Consider the following 18,178-nt stretch of genomic DNA (forward strand, 5'->3'; position numbering starts at 1 on the left):
AGATACTGATTGATTAAAAAATTTACAATCATAATCAAAGGATGAACATTTTTAATATTCAATCTTTGACATTTCAAAACTGCTAAGTGCATAATTCCATTTTAAAAAGCTCACAGGTCTTGAGCTCGCAAGTCTGGGAATAGAGATCTCTCAAAAACATCACCCACCGAGGCAATTCTCTGAACAGACAAAAAACTCAGAGGACAGTTAAGGTAGTAACCCATTTATTTAGTGGCACATTTTGCAAACTAGAAATGTTTTCTCAAACTCGTCAGCAAAAAAAAGGAAGAAACAGAAAGAAAGAAAGGAAAAAGCAACAATTCACAAGCGAGGAATGCGATTTGTTCAACTGACTCCAAACAAATAGTACAGTTTTTCGGGTTAGGGAACAAAGCTTTTCACAAATATTTTTTTTCCTTTGGAATAAGTACATAATACAAAATATACAATTATTGAGCTTTTGTGTCAAGTCAATCACGGAGACCTCTAAGTAGCAGTTGAAACAACATAGACAATAATTTACCATAGCATTACACAATCTACGTACAGGAACCCATTTCTGCAAATGTGTGTATGGCCAAACATACAGACATCTGCAGAAACAAATGCATTTAATGGTTATATTTTTGTTAAACATGACTTGAATTACTGTTTCAAATGAATTACATCTTCTGAGGGGTAAAGGGATGAAACATGCTCTCCAGGCCTCGATAGGGTGATTCTTTAAATAATTTAGACACTTGGTAAAAATTTCTCATTTGATGAAAAGAAAAAAAAAAATGCATACCCATAACCAATATAGAGAAAACTATGAGGTTTTTGTATGAATGCCAACATAGCAAGGCGAGTTACTTCGCAGGTAAGGAACTGGTCTTGCGGGTGCTGGGGTAATTAATTCAGTAAGGCAGAATGGTGAGCTTATCAGTGAGTTAAAGGTTAGCATGGTGGGGCTTTCCAATACTCGGGTTCATTACCACCACCCACCACTGCTCAGCTCTGAATTTAAACCGCTGCCGGAATAGAGGCACGCGATGTCCCCCGTTTGAGAGTTTACAGCATGGACAAACGGGACTCTCACATAGGCAGCTACCTATCTGTACAGGTAACTGCTTTTTCCTGGCTGGGGTGCAGCCATCTACATTATTTCTTTAGATTTTGAATGACCCCCTCCCTCTCCCCTCCCAGAACCCATGAAGTCCTCAAATCAGTGCAAATACAATTTTGTTTTTAGATTTTACTCACAACAGTGGTACATTTTCCTAATAAGTTACAAGTCAAGTAAATATTTTGAATATATTATCTTTTTTGTACTTCCTAAAAACATCCCATTTTACCTTTTTTGTTTTTTTTTTTGTTTGATTTTTATTTATTTTTTTTTTTTTAGCAAACACAAACCAGGGAGCACATCTGTTTTTGAGGAATACTAACAAAAAATACAAGGACTGGGGGCAGGGAAAAATAAACCAAAACAAAACAAAAAAAACTGACCACTTCTGTTGTATTTTGTTAAATCTTTCCCGCTACAAATCTGTCTTACTCGACTCTGGATCCAATGTTATTCTTTTTTTGTGGAATATTTCATTACAGTCTTTATTTAAAAAAAAAAAAAAATTACACGGGGGTTACCACTTCTTCGTGAGACACACGCACACGCACACGAACCTTGAGACTGCCGACTCAACACAATGCCTCAGCGCAACGAGAAACGAATAGCACCTCCTCCGCTGATTCTGAGGAGCTGAAGGAGCGAGCGGGGACCCGCGGGGTTTCGCCAGAGCTCAGACGGAAAGGGAAAAGTGAAGCCGTTCTTACAGTCACTTAGAAAGAGCAACAGATCCAGGAAGTGCATATACTAGTGTATGCTTATGAGGTATTGTAGTTTACTGTGTTATTGATCATACGAACGTATCGAGACGTGAGGCTTTTCCGACTGCTGGACGAACTGAGACAACTGAACGCTGTATTGCTTTCAAAAAGCAACAATCTGCCTTTAATCTTTAAAAAAAAAAAATCCTGTCATTCTGTTCAGTGTTGTATGGCTTCTATGGTCTCATTCACACTATTGCAAGACTGGGTTATAGAAAAAGAAAATGAGTGTTTGAAAATAATGAAAGCACACTTTACAGCTTAAAATAGAATTTCGATATTTACCCCACACCTATGTAAAATGATCTTTGTTTTAAATCCTACCATGGGAGTAGAAATTGAAATTCTGTTCACCTCCTAATATAGCACAGACACCTAAGGACATGAAGCATCTATTGCACAAAATGCCATTTTTGCTCATCTATACAAAGTGTAAATATAGAAATGTAATCTTACATTTATAATGCATTTCTAAAATAAAAATAGTTCCAGTCTGAGAAGGTTAAAAACCACAAAAACAAACCATCGACAGTGGATCAATAGTCTACCTGTAAATGTTACGTTGGATTAAGCAAGTGGAGTTCCTTTGTTTATCAGAATTTTTACACGCATCTTGAGAGGAATACAAATGCACCCGCAAAGTACTATGCGTGGCAGACAGATTCAGAGCTAGCAGGAAATTAGAGCTTATGAAGAAAACCAATGCATAGAATTCAATTTGATCCTAAGATGACGCTTATGAAAGCGAGATTCCTCGCTCAGCTACCCCAAAACGACATTTACATTTGTCATTACACCATCGATAAGAAACTCCAGAAAAGAGCAGTAGATATTTGGGTCTGGTGTTCTGGTTGAAAAAAACAAACAAGTTGTGTTCCCTTTGTACAAAAGGAGAGACAAAGAAAACAAGGGGAGAAAGCAGCAGTATTCACTGTGGTAAACAGCTCAACACACATACTTTTTCCTGCATTCAGACAGACAGTGCTTTACATTACCATACTAACTTAAGGCTACATTATCTCAGCATGGTTTGTGCACACAAGGAGAGTCAGATACAGTCTCAAGGAAAACTGGCATAATCTTTTTTCTTTTTCTTTTTTTTTTTTACAGTCCAATAAAAACTGTGGCGTACGAAATGCGAGATGGATTGCGCGAGAAACTTACAAGACCGAAAAAACTATGACGAAAAAAGTATGCGCGTGGAACTAAACCGCAAACTGCTAATTGTTTTGGAGACAGAACAACATTTTAAACACCGTTTCTGCTGAGGATCCTGACAGCACTTCCCTTTTGCAGCTCTGATGCCACTTTGTCTCAGGGAAGTTGTTACTTCGCTCTTTGCGTAACGGTCCATGTGCGAATTCAGCTAACCACAACCCATTGTCGCCACATTACCATGTATTTACGTTCTTTTTGTAATGTCCTCCTGAGCTGCAAAGTGCAACCAGGCCTCCTGCCACCGAGCCCTCCAACTGCAAATGAAAACTGGTACATTATTCAAGAGAAATTCATTTCACTCCTTTGCCTCAAACCTTGAAATGCTCATTACTTGGCCGCCTGGGTGTGCTTACGTGTCTGCCTGTATGAGTGCGTGTGTGTGTGTGTGTGTGGGCGCGCGCACATGTGTGTGCATGTGTGTATACACAAATATGTGTTTGTGTTGAGGGGGGGTATGTTCAAGGTCATGAAATGTGACACTCACTTGGTAAATCCTAATCTACAATTAAACTACTTTTTAAAAAGCCCACTTAACAACACACGGTTATGCTTCCGAGATGGGGTTACATTATTAGATTGTCAGTTCTTTTTAAACAGAATTTATAAAATAATATTAATTGCATTACCCTGTATAGATTACAAGAAAGGGGGGGCTATTCTTCAAAGCCAAAAAGGTTTCAAGCCAACGCATCTTCTTTCGGTATATTCTACTGTTTCACATATTTTAGGCCTGCATTCAAACTTAACATTGGGTCAGAAATTTGAGCAGGAGTTACTTTCTTTGCAAGGTTACTCATGAAGAGTGTGGCTGAGACAAACTGAACAGTAACCCTCACTTAAATTGCTGACTGCAGAGTTAAGGCCACAGCAGGGGCTGAATCACTTGCCAGAACTGAACACAATTTTAAAGCCAGAGGGACGAAGTACCTTGAGCCTCGGCATGTATCTGCGGTAATACGACTCTCTCTTAAGTTACAGTCCAGACTCTATGCATGTCCGTAACAAGTTCCCAAAAAAAAAGTAAAAACCGCAACCGTGCTTTTCCTCAAAAATTATCATCACATTAAATGCAGCTTCAGTTGTTGAACGACTGTCATAAACAGGAACAGGGGTTGGAAGGGGGTACTTGCAGAGGGTAATCAAAGCACACACTTAAGAGCAGCACCCATGGCCAGCCCTGGGTGCTGTGAAAGTAGAGGGTCTCCAAACAGCAGTGCCACACCACGGTCGAGGGTGAACGTTTTAAGAGGGGGCTAGGGGCAAGGGTCTTACTTTCATCTCTTCTAGGCCAAGAAGGGGGCTTTGTCAAGCGTGGGAGAGCAGCGAACCATTAACAGATCCACGACACCCCCCCCCCCCAAAAAAAAAGAAAAAACACATTACCTTTCTCTTGAAGCTGATTACCAGCATCCTGCTTAATGCCGCACTTAATACCGTGCCTGAGGTTTGGGACCAACAGTTAATTGTGGAGCAAATGGCCAAGTACTTTTCCTTGTTTAGTTTTAAACTGACATGTGCCCGATGGGTGTGGAGGATGTTAGCATTGTCATGGTAAAAGAAGGGAGATGGAGAGATGTGGAGGGGCCAGTCGTCCCCGGCCCGGCCACAGCAACCACGCGCATTGTAACGCACACGCACTCTCACAGACATGCATGCATGCATGCATGCACGTGTGCACGCACAAACACACACACACACACACACACTCAGTCTCACCAAGGGGGTTCCCTGCTCTGAAGGGACTTCACAAAACAAACAAAAAAAAAAAAAAAACAAAAAAAAGAAGATGAACATTAAAAGGCTTCTCAGGTTTCCAGACACACACACACACACATACATACACACAGGAACACACTGGTTGGGGAAGAGAGGAAAAAAAAAAAATACCCGCAGTTGTCACAACCCATGATTTTGACTTGCAACTTTTACTGTGCGGTGAACTCAGAGTTTACCCGTTTTTTAATGTGCACAAACTGAAAGAACAGGGGGAGGTGGGCACCTAGGAGACATCAGGCTGATGTCCACTGAGCGGACACTGCAGTCCAGACCAACAGAAAAGGCAGATAGTGCATACAGGTTATTTTTTTTTAACCTTTGTTTTTTTTTTTTCTTTTTTTACTTAAACCAACTCAAGCTGCATTGAATACAGGCAGTTTTTTGTGTGTGCAAGGACAATTGCACTTCACAAAAACAACAACAAAAAACACACACACGAGCGCGCACACACACACACACACACACACACACACACACACACACACACAGAAAAAAAATCTTGAGTCCGATTAATTACAGCAAAGAATCATTCCAACCGACTGGAAAAAAATGACAATGACAATTAACCGTCGTTGTTTTACACTTGGTGGCGGTTGCAGTTTACCTGGGTCGGGGAGGTCGGAAGGGGGAGAGGGGAGAGGAAGAGACATGAAAGGGGAACAGGAGCGCTCCTGGCTTCCTGGGCAGGTTGCTGCTCTACAGCGGGGGTTGTTCTGAGCGTCCTCTCCAAACCTGCGCCCCCCCCCACATGCCCCGTGGCTTTTTCCCTTCTTTTGAACGAGCGCTCGGAGGGCGGGCGGAGGGGGGGTGGCCGGTGAGTGCCGTGCGGGAGGTCTCGGTGCTGTAGATGGCTGTGAGTAAAACGCGGCGCGGGGTGGGGGGCCAGGTGGGGTAAGGGCTGCGTTACCACATGTCGTCGGTGGAGGCGGAGTCCTTTACAAAGAGAAGGGAAGGGGGAAAGAGGCCTTTTAGAGCCAGGGCCCATCCACAAGCATAGCATTTTCTCAAGAAAAGCGCGATGACCGCGGGCCCTGGTTGGCTGTCCTTTGCACTGAGGGGGGTGGTGTACCCGCAGATGGGGACAGGGGTGGAGGACGGAGTGGGGTTGAGTGTGCTCATTCGGGGGGCCTAACCCAGTCACAGGCCACTGTGCCACACACCCTACTGCTGGGGGCTAATCATGGGGACACAGAACGACCCTGACCTCAAACCCACATTTAGAGGAAAGCTCACTGATGAAGAGACAGATGAGAACATCAACTGCTTTGAACAGCTAACACATTACTACTGCTGAAGATCCCTTAGTGGGAGCTTTCAAAACCAGATTATTGCATATGTGAAAATAATCAATGGGTCAGTTAATGGTGAAATGAAAACCTCTTAACTGCAGGGCACCCAATGATCAATCCCCAGAGATAGAGTATTTCTGCAAAGAGAAACCCAAGTGTGACAAAAAGAGACTCAGAAATGTCCCTTTGGAAATGTTTTTTTAGGCTGAGGGGGTGCAATTTACCCCCGTCCCACAGGAAAGGAAAACACTTTTACTGTCTTTATCTGACACTGTTCTGGTGTCTGGATCCTACTCCAGGAAAATTCACATCATGCTTTTGAAAGAGAGAGTGAAGCTTCATGAACCTGACAACATCCCATAAGCTGTCAGTAACTTAAAAATGCCAATGAAAAAAGTCTCCAAGACACAGGACTGGTTGAAATTACTGACAGCTACACCTTGGGTGGAGTTTAGTGAACCTTTGCTCTCCTCATGACTAATATTTCCCACCTCAGAGGGGAGAGGAGGAATCAGTCTGTCCTCCCACCAGCTGAGTGCATAAGTGGAAGCAACAGACTCAGACATCAGCGGGGGAAGGGGGGCTCATTATGAAAATGATGTTATGACAATGGGTGAAATTAAAGGGACAAATTAAAAAGGAACCGTTTCTGAGACAGATGAGACCAAAAGGATGTTAAAAACCCCTTTGTGGAGACCCATTACCATTTAGAAAGGCAGATGAGGGGTGGGGGGCAACAGGTGTTTTTTTAAATATATATAGCCATTTAGACTTTACATGCTCCAGAAGAGCTTGTCAGCTTGATCAAATATAAAAAGTCAAATATAAAGACTATGTGCGTTTGACCATAATTTCCTGAAAAGAACAGCATTTTGATGTGAAATGAATGTTATAAAATGTTATAAATAAACACGATTATATGATTAGTCAGTTTCATGATCAATTGTTTACATGATTAATCGCTTGTACGATTAATCGGTTACGGTGATACTTACTGTGTCGTCACTCCGATAGGGGTTGAGTCTGTTGTATACTGCTTCAACCACACTCCGTCTATGGCACAAGAAACACAGATACGTGCATTAGGTTCCGGCCTCCCATGCTGAAGGTAACCAACAAAAAGCTTTCACTGTTGAATGAGGGCTGCACAATGCCTTGCAGTGTTGTTTTTCCTTCCTTTAACAAGTAAATAATTTAACTGTCATTCATGTCACCACGAATGAAGAATGCCAAATCGGTTCAGATCAGTTTGAAGTCCATGAAGCTGAACAAACTGTACATTTCTCACTGAACATGCAGCCTGGAATTCTCCTACCTTGTAATTAAATGTTCTCCAAATTTTGAAAGGCAATAAATCTCAGTGTTATGGTGCTCTGTAATTAACTTTAGGTTTGTGGGTTTTTTTTAGGAAGTACTGCATTTATTTGTAATATTTTTTTGTTAAGTAACTGCTAAAGTTGTGACAATGTCTCTGATCTGAAGAAAATGTAACACTATCTGAAATTTCTTTCTGCAAGGACAGAGCTCCACAGCAGTTAGACTGAACCATCCCCTGATATTTTCGAGATTATATTTCTCTATATGAAGCATCTGGTATGCTTTTTAACTGTTTCCAGGGGGGAGCTTGTGTTTGCATTATTTTTAATGAATCTTACCAATAAGAACTCCACTGATAAGAGTAACTGCTCTCTATGCAGTAGAATGAATATTTAATGTCTTTTCCGCTCAAAAAATGACGGCTGATGTGTGATGCTGTCCTACTGCTCCATGTCGTCCGCACAGAGTTATCCATTAACAACTCCTCTGTGTACCTGGGGTGCTTAATGGAATTGTCATTTGGAGCAGAGGCAAATATTTCAGTACTGTTTGCTCAGGCATGACATAAACTGGGCAGCCAGAGATCTGAACCCCTGTTTGGCCATTTTGAAAGGGCCTGCCAAGGCCGTGTCACAGCAGAGTTGTTAGCGGGTGAATTAGCTCCGGGGTGGGGGTGGAAAGAGGGGAAAGCGACAGTGACGGCTATAATAGCCAACTCCTTTTCCGCCGTCCTGCTCAAATTTGCACCTCCCCTTACCCTTTTTTGGCCTTCTTTTCAGGTGCAAACATGAAACGGATGCCTTCCTGTCCCAGCTCCCCCAAAACTGCTGGAGGGGGGCCCCTGTAGCTGTCAGAGGTGGCTTGCCTGTTGCATTGTGACTACACTTTAAGCTGGTACACTGAAAAGGTCACTCACTTGCTGGCCAGCTCGCCCCCTGGTGGCAGGTTGGGGATGCTCTCCGTGGCTAACGTACGCATCACGTGGACTAAGTCTGGCGCTCCTTCGTCTCCCTGCTTCTTAATGATCTCTGGGAATCAGAAGCACTTCTTGGTAAGTGGGGTGAACTCGCACAAGCATCAAACAGTCACATCTCTGCACCGCAAAGAATGGAAACAACAAAAGGACCTCTCACACATGCGCACACACACGCGCACACACACACACACACACACACACACACACACACACACACACACACACACACACACGCGCAAGTATGCACACACAGTGGAAACAAGGCCACCTTGGCAATATGTGAGTCACCACCTATTCAGAGGAGGCAGAGTGGTCGGGTTCTCTTCTCTGATTCATACTGACATCAGCCTGCCTGAACACAACCTTGCATTTATGTTAAAAAAAAATGTATATATATTTATATATACAAGGGGTTTTCAGCCCAGGCCTAGTGCTTTGACTGCACTATGCTGCACCTTCGTTTATTCAATGACTCATAGTGCAGGCACACCTTTGGGTGTACAGCAGGTGTTCGTACATCCAAGAGATGTTAGCGAGCCGAAACTCACTAAGCTAGAGCAGTTAGCTGCATTACCATACTTTAACTGAACACAGGTGACTGGTGTGGCCACAACTACACCGATTCCTTGAATAAAAAAAGCCAAAGAGCTCAGAATATGTTCAGTAAATATCTTTATTGGAGTCATCGTTAACATCTAAAATAACAACATCACAGTTCTCTACATTTCTAATATCGTGGTTCTAATGTACAAAAATAAAAATTTACTCAGAGCTCACCCCCACTTCTAAATACGGAGCTACTTTGAACGACGGGGAAAATCTTTCAGGAGAAGATCCGTATAGCTGTTTTTATGTCAAAGAAAAGCCTATCATATCAAATACAGACATGGTTGATCTGGGTACAGGGCAGGTAAAGGAAGGTGCCATCTGACTAACTTCAGTTATGGTTAAGTTACCTGCGTTAACAGCTGTACTTGAACTCAGTTAACCATTTCAGTTAATATTTAGCGTTAGCACGAGCAATTTCATGTAGTGTTCAAAGACTTATGGTCAAACTCAACTGCTGATGTTTCTTTCCCTTCACATTAAAGCTGATATGAGCACATACAACACAAAAATAGACATATAAAAATGGTGACCACAAAATGTCAGGATACTGCAAAACTGAATGTATAAACCAAGAGTCATAAATCACAAATTACATACCAAGATACAGTATTAAATACAGTTAAGAAACAAAATCTCAGAAGTAAAAATTGGTGTACTTGTCTTGCATTAATAGTGCATGCCTTTTTCCTGAAACTGAATGCATTGGTCTGTTTAGTGTCAGTGAGGTTAATTTTTACCGGAGACAAAACCATTTCAACCACTGAAACAGTCCAACTTCATAGCAAAAGCAAATAAATATATTCATCAAATAAATCCCTCCCCTCTCCCAAGAGCTTGCTTTGACCTGTGCGTAAAGTGCATTGTGGGCCATGTTTTCATGTGCTGAATTTAAGTCTGCATTATCCAGAGAGAAGATTTTGCTGACTCCTTCATTCTGCTCCTATATTGGATAAGGATAACCCTGACTCTGCTGTGAAATTCTTGTGCATCACTAAGCCTTAGCGATGTTTCTGAGGATTATTTGGTCCCTACTGCAAGCTTCACCACAGTTACTTCTAAACTTCTTAACTAGAAGCAACTCATATACTTGGTATTTCCCTCGCACTTGGGACTGAAACCCAGAGCGTCTGTGCCAGCTTGAGTAAACGATAGACAGGTAAGGTTAAGTCACTGCTAAAATCACAGGTTATTGATGATTAAATAAAGAATGGCGATTATGGGATTATTCCAAGTGCTTGGTTAACTGTACTTTTGCAATGACTAGTAATGGTTGCTTCATGTTAGTGTGTTCATTTGAAAGGAATGTAAGTAAGACAAAGTTAACATGCGTTAAGGTTCCCTTTCTCTCTCTTTACCTCAGTGGGTTGTCATGCTATGAAACAGCTACAGTTGGAACGCTGATTAGTTCCTATATGTTCAGGTAATAAATTGTTTTTTGAACTACGGGGCAAGGCGCAGGAGGTACTGATCAAGATTTAAAGAGGTATACATTTCAGAAAAAGGCTTCTCTTAAGGCTTGATTTTTTTAATCCCTTGAATGACAGTGGGACAATCTTCTGCTAGCTGCTGATGGGAGTCCTGAGCTAGTATAAAGGTTCTCCACAACCTGTGATTATGGACTCCAACTCCAAAAATCCTTTCTCCTCCATCAGCTCCTCTGAGGAACTGGATATTAAAAACTACAATCTGCAGGCACTGCTTACTCACTTTCCCTAAGGTCCTAGACCAGCATGAAACATTAATGTTTAGAATCAGGAATTTTCTTCTCTGGAGTTTCTAAAAGTGGACAACATCAACTGCCCAAATGTCTATTACACGAAAGTGCCATTTTAATTTGGCTGTTATTATGTTAGTTAAAACACAGAGGAGGGAGTTTAGGAAGTTAGGATGCAGGCACATCTTCTTAAAAACACTGTCTGGCATTATTTCTAGCCATCTTGTATTTTCAATGTTTTGCCAACAACTAGCAACGCACAGCTTTCAGGACAGTAATGTGAAAGTAAGCTAGAAGAGTCACCTGTTGCTTCAAATTTATGACAATCCATTCCTGTTTGAAATGCTTATTCTATTTAAAAATCCTGGCTGTCAGATAATTGTTAACTGGAGCCATATTAAAAAGGAAATCACAGCAGAAACAGGCAGGTACACAGCGTGTATCTCACGTCTCGTGTCTACGTGTGTGATTCTGTTCACCATAACAACGTAGGAAGCATGTGACAGCGAAAGTCACTAACAACAATTTATATATTTTATATAATATATATGTATATGTGTGAGTGTGTGTGTACATACAAACGGACTACAAAGTGATTCATATAAACATTTGTGCGATGAAATGTGCAGAGCCATGATGGGCTTTTGGCAGGGCTTCTTATCAGATCTAAAGTAACGATCGTTCCTTTTGACAAAACAAGGCAGGATACTATCACTAAAAAAGCCCAAAATCTTTTAAGTTTTAAGCAGATATAAAAATGTAAGCAGAAAAAAAAAAACATGTGGCACATGACTTTTGAAATTTTCAGAGGTACTCCAAGAGTTGGCAAGTGAATGAAGTGTTCAAGGCCCTAAAAGGTTAGCTCTACAAAACGATGAAATCTTACTGGCCAGCCCAATTCCCATTTTACAGTAGACACTAAGATAAATTAACATGCACTAAATACAACATTCCTGACAAACTGCTACTAATACTACAACTACTAAAAGTGCAAACCTGATGCCTCAAAAATGTGCATTTAATGCATTTAAGCCATTCAGCAAACTTGTGTTTCTTGCAATAAAATCCCCTATTACACCTTTCTAGATTAGCAAATCAAGGCAATCTGGATTCCAACCAGCCATCTGCCAATTGTATCTTTGAAAATTCAAGATGTGTCCAATCAAGAGGGCTGTGCACTGAACACTGTGATGTCAGACAGGTTCAGTGAGGTAACTCAGCAGATTACTGATTCAGAAGTTCTACATAAAAGCTTTGTGCTATTCTAAAATCAAATCCCTCTAATCTGCTCCCTTTAAAGCAAGTTTCTGTTAATTCCCCCACGCCCCCCCCCCCCCCCCCCATGCCCCCCACGATAATCACACACATTACATGCATGTGTTACATACAGGTGCTTTAGCTATTAAAACAACGGTGGATGTTTCTGGAGCGACAATCTTTGAATGGGTTTATAAAAAAATTATTTGATATTATGCGTTTCCAGGCCGCAGTCTTTCATGTAAACGATGCTTAGTTGCTAAGGGCTGTTTCTTCTTTGTTTGGCTGAAATGAATAGGCAATGAGTGGCGGTTATATTGTTCACAACACCTGTCTTGAAGATGAAAGTGACATTGACAGCCACTGGCTCTTTTTTTCTAGAGGAGAAAGCTTCTTCTAACGTCAGGAAACCAGGCCGAGATTCCGTGTGCTGCGAGTCAATGAATCATACCAATCTATCAAAAGACTATGACTGAGCTGAATCCACCAACGTGATGGCTCCATGTTTTTGTACCATAAGAAGTCTTGCTCCCCCACCACTAGCAAACACCTCCCTGAGCCTCTGCGCGCAGAATTTTGCAGCACCATCCGAGCTGTCGCACCTACATAAAATCAGCTCTGCCCGAAATCCCCATCACACTGCAAACTGCTCCCATTAAAATAGCGCTGGCAGGCCAAAAACGAGAAAAATCGTTTCATCTTAGCCACAGAAGACGGTGCTGCTTTTCAGACGCCATGCATGCTGCAACACTAAGAAAATACTGCGTGCGCCTTCCACCAATTTGACACCTATACTTAAACAATACAGACAAATCAACTTGCTGTATCCAAAAGTGTCTGCAATGTGCTTGACACACAATGAACCAGTTTATGAAAGGATTAAAGAGAGGAAAAACAAAATCAAGGAAGGTCCCTGTTCTCTCTCACTTTATTATTCAGCTCAAAGCTAAAAGTCTGCATCACATGAAAGTAAAGACAGGGATTCATCGATTTATGAAAGAACCCTGTTAGTTATTAAAATGTATTGTGTATATCAAAAATATGCTCAAGGTAAAAACTAGTGCCGTTTATTGTACCATGTTTCGTTATATTGGAAGTTGGATAATTATAGGCCTATAACGAAATATGCTCCCTAAGTTATAATTCACACGTATAATGAATTTATAACGTATAATAATGTTCCCAAGGTTTTCGATGGTGCTAAATTCTTTTATACAGGTGCTTGTGAAAGTAATACCTGTAATAATAAACATATTACGTGTACCATACACAATATTGTGCGCTACGGAAATGTATCTACTTTTTACGTAAATATCTGCACTACTTATTTCCGACAAGGTGCAGTTTTAATCCATCTGGGGCTAACTAGCTACACCATTACTACTTAAGACACACTAATGCAAAATTAAAATAAAAGGCAAACCTGCATTCTACGCTGCAGTGACTGCTGGTGGAACGTGCAAACAATGAAAACTACCAAAGGCAGCCCTGTCTGGGCGTGAGGACAGATACCGTTTCTGATGCGAGTCTTTGGAATTGTAACTGCACGCTCTGTTTAAAAAACATCTTTCACATACTGATTTTCACTTTCCTTTCCGTTTTCGTAACGAGCACTTACAACATGTGCAAATAAAAGTCACCATGTGTTGAATGTTTTACGCTAGAATATCACACACAGAATATAACACACAAAGGCAATGACTTTACGCGGAAATGTAACCGTTTGAAAGGTGCATGTAACTGTACATCTTCCTTGTAGAAATGAAATGGCTCCCGCGTTTTGGTCTCTTTAGCACACTGGTTCCTACATATAGCAGCTTTCACGAACACGATGGCAGATCTGTTATCGCCAACATTTCTGAAATGACATTTTTGTTTTGTAACTTTGTCTCCATGGTTTTTAAAGATATGCAATCTCTTTAACTTAACATGCACGATAAGGGGCAGATCACTCCTTTGCCATAAAGGATACTGTCTGTCCATGCAACTCAACAAAACCGGACCCCTCTTTGACTGACGGTGATGGAACAATTTGCCGTGTCCTTTTGCCAAAAAGAGCCTCAATTTCTTCCTTAAAATAAGCATGGATCCTAATTTCCCTTCAATACTTTTTACCACGAGGCCTGTCTTGAACGAGCCAAAATAGTATAGTATAATGCCTATAACTAGTGACATGTATGACCTAAGCTTTAAATGCTGGGATTGTGTCAATGGTATCATGAAGGCGTCTAGTTGGCAGCTGTAGGTGTGTACTTATGAGGCTGATCTGAGTGTGAGGCTTTGTGCAGTGTTGCTACTTATGAGCCTTTTTAGATGCTCCACCTTCTACTCTGCTCTCTAGGTACTTATCCAGCTCCGCCTCTCTCTTCACCGCTTCAGGACAGATCTTGGGCGCGCCGGGGAAGCAGACCAGCACCACGCTCATGTTGTCTCGGCTTCCCTGAAGCAAGAGGGAAAGAGAGGGGGAACGACAAGGGGATGTTACCACTTTCCCATCATGCAACAGCTTAACGGTCAAAAGGCTGCTTTGCAGCTGGTCAGTGGCCTTGTGATTGGTTACCTGCCCTGATGACAGTCAAGTCACACCAAAGACTTTTCAAAAATGGCAGACAATCATATTTTGAGTGACAGAGATGAACTCGGGTCAACCCTGCAATGAACTAGCAACCTGTACATCCACTTCTGATAGTCTGGATGCTTTACCAAACAAAAACTGTCATGAGCTTTGAACCCATGAGCCTTTTGACCTGAAACACAGATTACATTCTATTCAAAGACACAGAGACTTAATCCATTTTAAAAAGCTTTGTATCTGATTCTAGATATTCAAATAATGGGTTATAAAGGCATGAGTCCCAAGTCTGGAGTATGATTAAATTCTTTCTGTCATTTGTAAGCCTCGAAAGCTGTGGTGCATTAAAGTCATGCATGATACAGCGCTTAGTGTAAACACACCACGTGTTCTTAGCCAAACACCCGCTTATCTGGGTGACCTTACCTTGTACAAACAGGTGTCCACAATCTCATTGCAGACTTTCTCCAGGTCCTCCGTCACCTCTAGCCGGGACCTGACAAAGTCACAGAGCTCCTCGTTGGCCATGACGTCCCAGATGCCGTCACACGCCAGCACCACGAACTCATCATCCGCCTCCGAGCGCTCGATCTCGTACACCTCGGGCTCGGGCGACACCAGCTGCTCGGTGGGGCCTTTGCCATGGACGCACTTGTAGTCGAAGTCGCCGAGCGCCCGAGAGACGGCCAGCGAGCCATTGACGCGCTGGATCATGACGGAGCCGCCGGCGTTCTGGATGCGCTCCTTCTCCAGCGGGTTGCTGGGCTTGTGGTCCTGCGTGAAGAAGTGCACCTTGCCCTTGCGGCTGAGCAGGCCCCGCGAGTCGCCGCAGTTGATGAAGTAGACGTGCTTGGGCGACACCATGACGCCCACGGCGGTGGAGCCGCTCCGGTCGGCGCCGTGCTTCTTCTCCGAGATGGCGCGCATGTGCTCGTCGATCTGCAGGAAGCCCGTCCGGATGCCCGTCTTCACACTCTCCACCGAGGGCTCCGGAGCGCCACCGCGGAAGTCCGGGTTGCTGGTGATGTGCTCCAGCAGGTGCTCGCAGCAGTAGCGCGCCACCTGCGAGCCGGCGTGCCCGTCGTACACGGCAAAGAAGGACCACGAGTCCAGGCCATGGGGGAGGCCAATGACGGCCGTGTGGGCATCCTCCATCTCCACCCTCCAGCCCTGCATGCTGCTCAGGCCGTAGCGGAGGCCATTCCCCTCCCCGTGGGCATTATGCTTCTCCATCTTTGGCTTGTCCAAAAAAGCTCCCATGGCTGCCTGACTTCTGACCTAGGAAAAATGAGAAAAGGGGGGAAAAAGAGAGAGAGAACAACCCAATGGGAGAGACTTATTGTTAGTTGTTACTAATGGAAGCCCTATTCAGCTAAAATAAAGGGCTACCAAGCACAATCCAGGAAGTGTTTCACCACGTGAACCAAAACATCACCGTGCATAGCGATGTTAAAACAATAACTTTATGCATTTATGCCAGCTCCATTTGCGGTCACAGTCTGGCGCGGCTGTACTCTGGGTTCGTCTATTTACATCACGTGTTCGTACATCAACCAGCCATAAACCTCTACCAAGGACACTTTCTTAATATTACAAAACAGAAATGCATAAGAAATTAATCTAGACATGCAGATGGGAAAACAAACAACAGAAAATTTAATCAACATAAAAAACATTTTGCAAACGCATCCACAGGAACACTCAACAGGTTTCTTAATTTTCAAAATCGTACAGTATCTGTTATAATCCAGATGGTTTAATCCCTCCATTTAAAATGGCTATTCATTTCACTGAATTTAAAATACACTGTTTAGTTCGCAAAAAACTGCGTACAGTGCACTCAAAAATTAATTAAAACAGAATCGTAAGCCTGTAAAGTCAACGATCGAATTTACCACAGTGTCAACCGCGATCAAAAGCGAAAGTACGGTTTTCCTGTGTTTTGTTGTAATTTATTTACTATCTTGCCATGCATCAAGGCATTACGGACGCATTGTAGATTAACTTCGTACCCTAACTAGTCTAATTAACGACAACTAATTGTCCAGTCTAGGGAAGTTCGCCAGATTTCTCCGGCCACTGCTGCTGACATCTGTCAAATGAGGCCCAAATATGATCCGGTTGCTGCCATGTTAGCAGCTAACGCTAGCTGGCTAGCGAGCTAGCTGACCATCTTTAAATTACCTTGTACTGTTGCTCGCTAGCTTGACACCGCCGAGGCCAAATGAGTAGCTAACTGTCTAGCTAGCGCATATCTACCCACATAAATGTACATGTATTTATATTCGAATAAACTGGCAATGAAACTAGTTGGTTAGCCTATGGCAGTTCAATTTAACCGAAACTGCAGGCATAAACACCCTGCGCCGCAGTAGGCCCGGGCCTCCCGTCCCCATTAGGCCTAAGCGCCCCCTATCACCGTATTTACACGGCCTACATTAACCTACACCCTGCGCGTCGCTAGCTATGCTAACTACCTAGCTAGCGATACTGGTTTGAAGCAAACTATAGCACCAATCGGAGCCCTTTGTAACTTACCCCAATCCGAAATGAGCTTTGCGATATTAAAAAGACACAAAGGCGGCGGCAGCAAGGAGGGGGATCGCTCCCCGCGAAGAGAAACGCCGAGAGAAAGACGAGGCTGCGGAGCGAGGGGGGCGACACCAGCCTTCAGCGCACTCAGGTCGAAAAAGAGACCAGCTCTCCGCTCCGGACGAGCCAGGGACGCATTACTTCAACCCGTGCGGCGGCGGCAAAATGATCTCGGATACCATCGGTTGCTCTGCTGTTGTATTTGGTCGGGCTGTTTTTGAAGGGAAAAAAAGCCCCTAAACCTCAGTTATACCCTAGCCTCTCCGTGAGAGACCTGCATGTATTAACGCCAGCGCAGGGACCCGGATGTGCATACAGCTACAGCAGCAGGTTGCGTGCTCCAAAGAATTACATCATCAGAGCCGTGCAGAAATAAACGCGTTGCGCGTCTGGAGGTAGCAACGCTGCGCGTCAGCAAAAGACCGCAGTCTGCCGCTGTATTTCCGCGCAGGGATCTCAGTATTTCAGATTGCATTTCTGAATCTGATGGTACGGCTCTGACACACGTATAAGGGGCTATACATTGTCTTTGGCAATTTTTTTTTCTAATACTACGATTTCTGGTGCAATAAAATTTCTTTTAGTAGGCTATTTCTTATCAATAGCCTTTCTGTTATGATCCCAGACAGTGGACGACCGTTGTATGCTTTTTGAAAAATTCAAAATGAAGATGTTATATTTTAAGCACATGCTGCACATTGCAGAAGATTACTTTTATGAAAGTGGCAGATTTTTGCACATTGTATTTTATATTATCTGTGTAGTGCAATACTATTATATCTTATTATGTCTGTGTTCTATAGTGTCTTTAAAACAATGATTTAAGAATGCTAACTAAAATTCTAGCCTCTAGATTTAAAAAAAAAAAAGTCATATTCCCAGATCAAACTGGTTTTCTAAAGAACAGACAAGGTTCAAATGAGCTTCGGAATTTTATTAATGCAATCATAAGTCTTTTAAGAATAAGAATGTGTTAGCATTCATTTGATTTT

At 42.7% G+C, this 18,178-nt stretch overlaps 1 protein-coding gene across 1 annotated transcript; it reads right to left on the reverse strand.

Moving 5' to 3' along the window:
* Positions 1 to 5,307: 5,307 nt before the first annotated feature.
* Positions 5,308 to 17,499, reverse strand: LOC118791801 (protein phosphatase 1A-like). Its single transcript, XM_036549248.1, has 6 exons — positions 17,133 to 17,499; positions 15,021 to 15,872; positions 14,345 to 14,462; positions 8,383 to 8,494; positions 7,145 to 7,202; positions 5,308 to 5,793 (listed from the first exon to the last, which is right to left on the reverse strand). The coding sequence occupies exons 2-6, from the start codon at positions 15,852 to 15,854 to the stop codon at positions 5,764 to 5,766; spliced, it is 1,152 nt and encodes a 383-aa protein (XP_036405141.1). The 5' UTR covers positions 15,855 to 15,872; positions 17,133 to 17,499; the 3' UTR covers positions 5,308 to 5,763.
* Between the last annotated feature and the right edge of the window lie 679 nt (positions 17,500 to 18,178).

This window comes from Megalops cyprinoides, chromosome 17 (genome assembly GCF_013368585.1).
Source record: "Megalops cyprinoides isolate fMegCyp1 chromosome 17, fMegCyp1.pri, whole genome shotgun sequence".
Classification (NCBI taxonomy): Eukaryota; Metazoa; Chordata; class Actinopteri; order Elopiformes; family Megalopidae; genus Megalops; species Megalops cyprinoides.